We start from the raw sequence: 10,403 nt of genomic DNA, 5'->3' as shown, positions 1-10,403 counted from the left end.
CAGGTCTTGCAGCTCCTTACCTTACAGGGATAAGTTTCTTTTTGTGTGTCAGAGGGCAATGCACTCCTGATAATAAAGTTCCTCAAATTTGGTGGTTGCTGGTAACATATGAGGGGGGAGGGTCCAGATGATCATCCTTGTGTAGGGTATGATGGAGTTTCTTTGTGGTTTTTCTTAGTAACTCTAGCAGAGAATTGTAGGTCACTACTACATTTTACTCCTTCTCTGTGTATTGGATAGTTGATTTCTGGATATCCTGCTGGGTCTGGTGATTTGATCAACAATTGAGGTGGAATGGTAGCCCTGATTTAAAAATGTCCTTTTAGGATGGTTTAAATGTTCATCCCTGTCTGTTGGGTTAGAGCAGAACCGGTTGTATTTGATGGCCCAGCTTTAGACAGTGGACTTTTTGATGTGTTTGGGATTGAAACTGTCCCATTTGAGGTATGTGGGCAAATCAATAGGTTTTCAGTACAGGGATGTCTGTATTAAAGGTCTTGTCCCGCGCCGAAACGGTTATTTTTTTTTTAACCCCCCCCCCGTTCGGCGCGAGACAACCCCGATGCAGGGGTTAAAAAAGAAGACCGGAGAGTGCTTACCTGAATCCCCGCGCTCCGATGACTTCTTACTTACCTGCTGAAGATGGCCGCCGGGATCTTCACCCTCGGTGGACCGCAGGGCTTCTGTGCGGTCCATTGCCGATTCCAGCCTCCTGATTGGCTGGAATCGGCACGTGACGGGGCGGAGCTACAAGGAGCCGGCATCCAGCACGAGCGGCTCCATTGAGGAAAGAAGAAGACCCGGACTGCGCAAGCGCGGCTAATTTGACCATTAGACTGCGAAAATTAGTCGGCTCCATGGAAAGGAGGACGCTAGCAACGGAGCAGGTAAGTGAAAAACTTCTTATAACTTCTGTATGGCTCATAATTAATGCACAATGTACATTACAAAGTGCATTAATATGGCCATACAGAAGTGTATAGACCCACTTGCTGCCGCGGGACAACCCCTTTAAGTTCAACATTTTTATGGTTGTGTGCAAAAAGTTGATTTCTGTATATGAGTAGCTTATTATCAGGTTTATGGTGGGGTAAAAGGCATTTAATTTCTCATGGAATTTTATTAGTTCTTGTTAGGAGTTGGTTCAAATGATTATAATGTCATCAATGTAGCAGAAGTCGGCCAATGGTTCTATAAGGTGCTAAGAGTACCTGTTTTTGTTTTCCTTGATGTCTATTTGTTGCAAAAACTACAACATTTGCCCTTTAGCTGATTAACATTAAAATAATATGCTGTTTGTGAAGTGTTTCATTGCCAATGATTTGTTTTTCCATATTCTTATTTATTTAAGGCTTCCAGCACCATGATGAAGAAAACCAACAGACACTCAGTAAGGATTCTAGTGAGTGAATTACTTTACTGAATTAATTGGGGAGGTCAATAGGTAAAACATGGACTACTAACTACAATGTAGCTATCATGCTGCTAGATCAGAGAAACATTTTTAAAATGTATCTGTACAGTTATGCAAGCTTAAAAAGTGTTTGCAACTCTATGATATGGGCAGTTATGAAATTTATCTTTATTTATTTAGATTAAGCAGAGTAAAAAATCATCTCAGATTTTTATTTATACTTAGGGCTCATGTCCAGGGGGAAAAGAAGAATTAAAATCCGCAGCGGATTTTAACTCTTCTCCCGCGCGCGGATCCGCACCCCATAGGGATGCATTGACCACCCGCGGGTAGATAAATACCCGCGGATCGTCAATAAAAGTGATTTTAAAAAAAATGGAGCATGAAAAAATCTGGACCATGCTCCATTTTCATGCGGGTCTCCCGCGGGGACGGCTCCCGCGGGCTTCTATTGAAGCCTATGGAAGCCGTCCGGATCCGCGGGACACAAAAATCACATTTTACTTACCCGCTCCGGTTCTTCTCTTCGGCGCCGCGCCATCCTCTCTCAGCCGCGGCCGCATCATTTTGCTTCGGCCCGGCGCATGCGCGGGGCACGTCACCGACGTCATCGTGCACATCCGCCGAGCCGAAGAATGAAGATCCGGCCGCGACGAGAGAAGATGACGCCACCGCGAAGAGAAGAAACGGAGCGGATGGGAGGTGAGTTTATTGTCATTTATTCTTCTTTTCAGCGCTCATGTCCGCGGGGCAGGAGGGACCCGCTGCAGATTCTACATGTAGAATCCGTAGCGGGCCCGATTTTCCCCGTGGACATGAGGCCTTAAAGAAATCTTTTAACCAACACAATTTAGATGAAATATACTGAACATAGATAACATTTAGGCCTAGTGCACACGGCCGTGACGGGCTCCGTAAGTGGAATTCCGCAGTGGAGTCCATCACAGCACCCCCCAAAGACCCCATACTCACCACCAGATTCGTTGCCCAATGTCCTGCATCCCGTGCCGGCGCGCATGCGCAGTACAGCCGGCCACGTCATGTGACGCTGGCGTCGGTGGGTGGGGAAGCGTTTTCACGCTATCTACTGCTGTGCTACAGAGGAAGATAGCGTGACAGACAGCTTCCATTGACTGCAATGGAAGACGTCCGTGCGTACGCCCACGGCAAATAGAACATGCCGCGGGTGATAACGGGTGATTTCACAGGGCAGAATTCCACGGTGAAATTCCGCACGTTAGCATTGCGCTATTAGGTTCAATAGAACCTAATAGCTACGGGGCAACACCGCGGATTTCCGCCGCATGTTACGCGGCCGAAATCCACCCGTTAGAATTAGGCCTTAAGAAAAAATAATGGGAGACAAGTGTGGCCATATAAGTGTGCTTACCCCTTGACAATAATATGTGGAATAGCTAGCATACTTGGAAGAAGTTACTGTCAGCTTTGCACCTCTGGACTTTGTCTCATTGATTAGTGACTGTTTTTGCATTCACACTCCTTTTCCAAAAAAGAACAAACAAATTCATAACAGAGAAAAGCATTACATTTCAGTCAGGTACCTGACACTGCATTGACACTCAATGTAATGTCTTGGGCACTTTTTGTGTCTGGACAATTGCATGTAGATGTGAGTGTGTGTAAAGATATTTTATGTATATATTAGTTTACCCGTCGTGCATTGCTGCGACATCAGAAGAAAAGAAAATCAAGGAAACTCGTTCTGATAACATTGAATTTACATTGTGTCATTTTTATTTAAACTTACTCATTTTCATATGGAAAACATTTCAAAGTGTCATTTTAATTCTATGTATTTAATCGAGTGCTTGTGGATACACAATATTTTTTGTTTTTCCGTCTGGTGCATACACGAATAAATCCGAAGGTTTTCCGACGCGTGAGCTGGCCACATACAGTTGTCCATGTGAGAAGCACGGATTCTCCAAATCTATCCCACACACTTGCAGCGATTGTCCTTGTGCTTTGTTGATGGTCATTGCAAAAGCGAGTCGCACCGGAAACTGTAAACGTTTGAATTCAAATGGCATGTCTGTTGGGATAATTGGAATCCGTGGCAACAGAACATCTTCCCCCTTGAATTTCCCATTCAAAATAGTAGCTTCGATGACATTGTTCATCATCTTTTTCACCGAAAGTCTTGTACCGTTGCAAAGTCGTGGTGGGTTGATGTTTCGGAGAAGAATGATAGGCACGCCAATTTTCAATGTTAAAACGTGCGGTGGCATACCTGGAAAATCAAGTGAATTCAAGAATTCTGTTGGGTAATTGACAACTTCGTCTTGATTCATCACAGTATCGATGGACTTATACGTTGTCGCTTCGCCTGGTATTCCATTTTGAATGCTGAAATTGATGGCATTGACATCGTTGTTGGTAGCTGCTAATATAGCCCGTGCGCTGAGCCACTGATGATTTTTGTAATTCCGCGCGATATTTGGGAACACCTTTTGAATCAATTCGTCTTTGGTTGATGTCATCTTTCCAAAGTTTGTTGGCAATGTGATACATTGTGTAGATCTGTCGATTGGCATCTTCCCATTTCCAATATCCAGCAATTGTTTTGCGAAACGTTCGGCGGATGCATCATTTTGTAGTTGAACACGCATATTGGTTTTCAAAGTCAATTTCTTAACATGTCGCCATAGAACTGATGATTTGAGACATGCATTAAGTTCATCAGCGGGTGTTGAACGGGGTATAACTGGCAAAGTTTGTCGAAAATCACCAGACAATAAAATGAGTGCTCCACCGAAGGGCTGTGCATTTCCCCTCAAATCTTGCAGTGTACGATCAAGCGCTTCCAATGCTTTTTTGTGAGCCATTGTGCATTCGTCCCATATGATAAGTTCACAAGTTTGGAGAACTTTGTCCATTCCGGAATTTTTGGTGATATTGCATGTTGGCATCTCAGTGGCTTGCAAATTCAAGGGCAATTTCAGTGCTGAATGTACTGTTCGACCACCATCCAAAAGTGTTGCCGCAATTCCAGATGATGCAATTGCCAGTGCAATTTTATTCCGTGATCGTATAGTTGCCAAAATGATTGAAATGAGAAAAGTTTTGCCAGTACCTCCGGGCGCATCTATGAAGTACAATCCTCTGCTTTGATTTGTAATTGCTTTCATGATTGTGTCATATACAATGCATTGTTCTGGAACCAATTTTGGAAGATTCTTTTCAACAAATGTACCCAAATCATCGACATCGAAGTGTGTTTCACGTTGCAAATCACGATCATAAGCGTCATTTGCAGCTCGATTCGGTGCACACATTCCCAACTCACCAATCCTTTGTTAGCGATTGCCAAACATATATCCTCGATCGAAACTAACGCCTCATTATACACGTTTGTTGTGAATTGCATGTCCGGATTCATTGCTCGCAAATGACGTAGGATGTCTTCACTCATGTAATCTTTGTATTTTTCCCAAAGATCTTTCGGATTGGATGGGAAACACGTTGTCAATATTATCGCAAATAACGTGCATATTTGCTGTGGTTAAGCAGTATTCGATGCATCATTGAGTGCTGTGTCCCAATGGGCATCGTTTTCAATAAGATTTAATTGTTGGCAAGCTTCTCGATAGGTCGCACACACTTCACCATTTACTGTTCTCAGTTCTTGGAAGGATTTTGGGCCACGCATGTTAACTAACAGTAAGCGCAAGTAAAAACATTCTTGATTGTTTGGATGAACTGTATACAGGCGGCCTAACGTGTCGGACGAATATATATTCGGATTTCATTCAACTGGTTTGCCCTGTTTACGACGTTGAAAGTTTTTCGCTGATGCATTCCATGTGTAGTATTTTGTCACTTCTGAGTAAAGTAGCGTTCCTGCAAACAAATCATGCGTGCACAATGAGAAGAAGGCAGTTAACGTTGTTTGCAGTGGCGAAGATGCTCTTGCATGTACATTTTCTGTTGTAAAATACACGCGCTCTCCATTTTCAAGATGTACTGCCAAATGAACAACTGTTGGATGACGTTCATGAATTGGAAATGAGAAAATACGCCAAACAGCTTCATTGCTACTAATGTAGCGTCCCAATTGATATCGTTCGATTTCATCAATTGGTGCAGATGCATTTTCCACTCCAAAAACTGCCATATCACTTCCTTTATTGACATATTTGCAAATGTATTTGATCGATTTCACTGAATTGCAATACTCGACATTGATGTGTGCTTTGAACATCTTTGAGAGTAATGGTGAATATGGCACAACCCAACGATTATCGACTTCAATGTCATTGTTGTGCACTTTTAAAGTGATTAATTTGCCACCATCTTCCGTTGATCGTCGACGATATTGTGGATATCCATCATTTCTAGTGATGGTTTCAGCATGTAAGTCTCTTGGATAGCGTTTCGTGCATTTTCCATCCTTCATGCATGGAGAATAGTTGTTGATTGTGCCACATGGACCATGAAGCATGTTTTTAGTAACGACTTCGAATAAGCCAGGATCAATGTTGAAATCTGGGATTTCTGCTGAGATGACTTCATCAATTTTGTCTGGTGTAATTTTGTCGATCAACCAAATCAAAATGTGTGCATGTGGTAATCCTCTTTTCTGCCATTCAATGGAATACATCCAACAGCGTGTCTCCCCAAAAACATAATGTTTGACAATGAAATCCATCATGGATTTCAATTTTTGTTTGAACACACGTGCAATGATGTCATGGCGATCCGAAGGCAATTGTCTAGGCAACAGAAGTTCTTTAATTTCATCCCACGTAGGATTGCACGTGAATGTTATGAAAAAATCTGGACGGCCATATGCGCGAACATAAGTCATTGCATCTTGTGCGTATTCATGCATGTGCCGTGGGCTTCCTGTGAATGTAGCCGGCAGGATGACCATTTTTCCCAGTTCATTGGGATTGCCATCAGTAGCAATTGCATCACGTAAATGAATATATTCTTCTGAATGCAGTTTGGTTTGATTCAATCGAATGAAGAGAAGTCGTTCGGTGTCGATTTTTGCATACATATCGACAATGTATTGATGGAACAAATGCTGACATTTCAAAATGTGATTGTCTGGGTATGATTTCTGTTGCACCAAACGATGTCATCTGGAAACATGAATTGTACTTGCATATGTTTGCCAAGAAATGTTTAGATTGGCTTGTGTCACCGGATAGCAATGTTGATAATGGTTCGGGTGGTAAATGCAATTCAGGCAATTTCACTTTTCCACCTGCGCAGCACATTCCTGGAGTTTCATTTTTGAATTTCAATGCACGGCAAAATTTGCATAAGTTGTCCATTTTTCCAATAACGACAACACTTAGATGATGACTGTAATCATAATCAGCATCGTAATGGAATGCAGCAAGATTCAAATCAGCGTGCAGTGTCTGTCTGGATCGAACATTGCGTTCTCGATTGGTTCCCAGTCTTGCTGTCCGTTGGTCAACTGTGTCATTCGAGCGGGCTTGAGCAGTGCGTGATCGATTGGCTTGCAATCTTGATTCTCGTTGCTTTCCTGTTTCATTTGAGCGGGCTTGAGCAGTGCGTAATCGATCGGTTTCCAATCTGGATTCTCGTTGCTCTCCTGTTTCATTCGAGCGGGCTTGAACAGTGCGTAATAGATCGGTTTCCAATCTGGATTCCCGTTGCTCTCCTGTTTCATTTGAGCGGGCTTGAACAGTGCGTAATCGATGGGTTTCCAATCTGGATTCTCGTTGCTCTCCTGTTTCATTTGAGCGGGCTTGAACAGTGTGTAATCGATAGGCTTCCAATCTGGATTCTTGTTGCTCTCCTGTTTCATTTGAGCGGTGGAGATGAGCAAGCACCAAAATGCTCGGGTGCTCGTTACTCGGGACGAAATTTTCGCGATGCTCGAGGGTTCGTTTTGAGTAACGAACCCCATTGAAGTCAATGGGCGACTCAAGCATTTTTGTATATCGCCGATGCTCTCTAAGGTTTCTATTTGTGAAAATCTGGGCAATTCAAGAAAGTGATGGGAATGAAATAGCAACGGATAGGGCAGGCTAGGGGCTACATGTTGGGCTGCATCTCAAGTTCCCAGGTCCCACTATTAAGCCACAATAGCGGCAAGAGTGCCCCCTCCCAACAATTTTTACTTCTGAAAAGCCCTCATTAGCAATGCATACCTTAGCTAAGCACCACACTACCTCCAACAAAGCACAATCACTGCCTGCAGGACACTCCGCTGCCACTTCTCCTGGGTTACATGCTGCCCAACCCCCCGCACAACCCAGTGTCCACAGCGCACACCAAAGTGTCCCTGCGCAGCCTTCAGCTGCCCTCATGCCACAATACCCTCATGTCTATTTATAAGTGCGTCTGCCATGAGGAGGAACCGCAGGCACACACTGCAGAGGGTTGGCACGGCTAGGCAGCGACCCTCTTTAAAAGGGGTGGGGCGATAGCCCACAATGCTGTACAGAAGCAATGAGAAATATAATCCTGTGCCACCGCCATCAGGAGCTGCAGACGTGGGCATAGCAATGGGGAACCTATGTGCCACACACTATTCATTCTGTCAAGGTGTCTGCATGCCGCAGTCAGACCGCGTTTTTTTATAAATAGTCACAGGCAGGTACAACTCCTCAATGGGAATTCCGTGTGCACCCACAGCATGGGTGGCTCCCTGGAACCCACCGGCTGTACATAAATGTATCCCATTGCAGTGCCCTGGACAGCAGAGCTAACGTCAGATTAAATGCAGGTGGGCTTCGGCCCACACTGCATGCCCCAACCTAACCGGGGTTTTTAATTCATAAACACAGGCAGGTACAACTCCCTATTGTGAAGTCCTTGTGGACCGACAGCATGGGTGGGTGCCAGGAAACCACCGCCGGTACATAAATATATCCCATTGCATTGCCCATCACAGCTGAGGTAATGTCATGTTTAATGCAGGTGGGCTTCAGCCCACACTGCATGCCCCAGTCAGACTAGGGGTTCTTTAGAAGTGGACACATGCAGTTACAACTCCGTGTGAACCGACAGCATGGGTGGGTGCCAGGAAGCCACCGGCGGTACATAAATATATCCCATTGCATTGCCCATCACAGCTGAGGTAATGTCATGTTTAATGCAGGTGGGCTTCGGCCCAGACTGCATGCCCCAGTCAGACTGGGGTTCTTTAGAAGTGGACACATGCAGTTACAACTCCGTGTGGACCGACAGCATGGTTGGCTCCCTGGAACCCACCGACGGTACATAAATATATCCCATTGCAGTGCCCAGCACAGCTGAGGTAATGTCATGTTTAATGCAGGTGGGCTTCTGCCCACACTGCATGCCCCAGTCAGACTGGGGATCTTTAGAAGTGGACACATGCAGTTACAACTCCGTGTGAACCGACAGCATGGGTGGGTGCCAGGAAGCCACCGGCGGTACATAAATATATCCCATTGCATTGCCCATCACAACTGAGGTAATGTCATGTTTAATGCAGGTGGGCTTCAGCCCACACTGTATGCCCCAGTCAGACTGGGGTTCTTTAGAAGTGGACACATGCAGTTACAACTCCGTGTGAATCGACAGCATGGGTGGCTCCCTGGAACCCACCGACGGTACATAAATATATCCCATTGCAGTGCCCAGCACAGCTGAGGTAATGTCATGTTTAATGCCGGTGGGCTTCGGCCCACACTGCATGCCCCAGTCAGACTGGGGTTCTTTAGAAGTGGACACATGCAGTTACAACTCCGTGTGAACCGACAGCATGGGTGGGTGCCAGGAAGCCACCGGCGGTACATAAATATATCCCATTGCATTGCCCATCACAGCTGAGGTAATGTCATGTTTAATGCAGGTGGGCTTCGGCCCAGACTGCATGCCCCAGTCAGACTGGGGTTCTTTAGAAGTGGACACATGCAGTTACAACTCCGTGTGGACCGACAGCATGGTTGGCTCCCTGGAACCCACCGACGGTACATAAATATATCCTATTGCAGTGCCCAGCACAGCTGAGGTAATGTCATGTTTAATGCAGGTGGGCTTTGGCCCACACTGCATGCCCCAGTCAGACTGGGGATCTTTAGAAGTGGACACATGCAGTTACAACTCCGTGTGAACCGACAGCATGGGTGGGTGCCAGGAAGCCACCGGCGGTACATAAATATATCCCATTGCATTGCCCATCACAACTGAGGTAATGTCATGTTTAATGCAGGTGGGCTTCAGCCCACACTGTATGCCCCAGTCAGACTGGGGTTCTTTAGAAGTGGACACATGCAGTTACAACTCCGTGTGAATCGACAGCATGGGTGGCTCCCTGGAACCCACCGACGGTACATAAATATATCCCATTGCAGTGCCCAGCACAGCTGAGGTAATGTCATGTTTAATGCAGGTGGGCTTCGGCCCACACTGCATGCCCCAGTCTGACTGGGGTTCTTTAGAAGTGGACACATGCAGTTACAACTCCGTGTGAACCGACAGCATGGGTGGGTGCCAGGAAGCCACCGGCGGTACATAAATATATCCCATTGCATTGCCCATCACAACTGAGGTAATGTCATGTTTAATGCAGGTGGGCTTCAGCCCACACTGTATGCCCCAGTCAGACTGGGGTTCTTTAGAAGTGGACACATGCAGTTACAACTCCGTGTGAATCGACAGCATGGGTGGCTCCCTGGAACCCACCGACGGTACATAAATATATCCCATTGCAGTGCCCAGCACAGCTGAGGTAATGTCATGTTTAATGCCGGTGGGCTTCGGCCCACACTGCATGCCCCAGTCAGACTGGGGTTCTTTAGAAGTGGACACATGCAGTTACAACTCCGTGTGAACCGACAGCATGGGTGGGTGCCAGGAAGCCACCGGCGGTACATAAATATATCCCATTGCATTGCCCATCACAGCTGAGGTAGTAATGTCATGTTTAATGCAGGTGGGCTTCGGCCCAGACTGCATGCCCCAGTCAGACTGGGGTTCTTTAGAAGTGGACACATGCAGTTACAACTCTGTGTGG

General features: G+C 45.7%; 1 protein-coding gene across 1 annotated transcript; it reads right to left on the bottom strand.

Annotated features, from left to right (window-relative positions):
- Window positions 1-2,880: 2,880 nt before the first annotated feature.
- On the bottom strand, window positions 2,881-6,674 carry LOC136621891 (uncharacterized). Its single transcript, XM_066597769.1, has 4 exons — window positions 6,648-6,674; window positions 5,355-6,500; window positions 3,800-4,611; window positions 2,881-2,914 (listed from the first exon to the last, which is right to left on the bottom strand). The coding sequence occupies exons 1-4, from the start codon at window positions 6,672-6,674 to the stop codon at window positions 2,881-2,883; spliced, it is 2,019 nt and encodes a 672-aa protein (XP_066453866.1).
- Window positions 6,675-10,403: the final 3,729 nt, after the last annotated feature.

Source organism: Eleutherodactylus coqui, chromosome 1, assembly GCF_035609145.1.
Source record: "Eleutherodactylus coqui strain aEleCoq1 chromosome 1, aEleCoq1.hap1, whole genome shotgun sequence".
NCBI lineage: Eukaryota > Metazoa > Chordata > Amphibia > Anura > Eleutherodactylidae > Eleutherodactylus > Eleutherodactylus coqui.
Note: the sequence above shows the minus strand (reverse complement) of the source record. Positions and strands in the feature narration are given on the sequence as shown.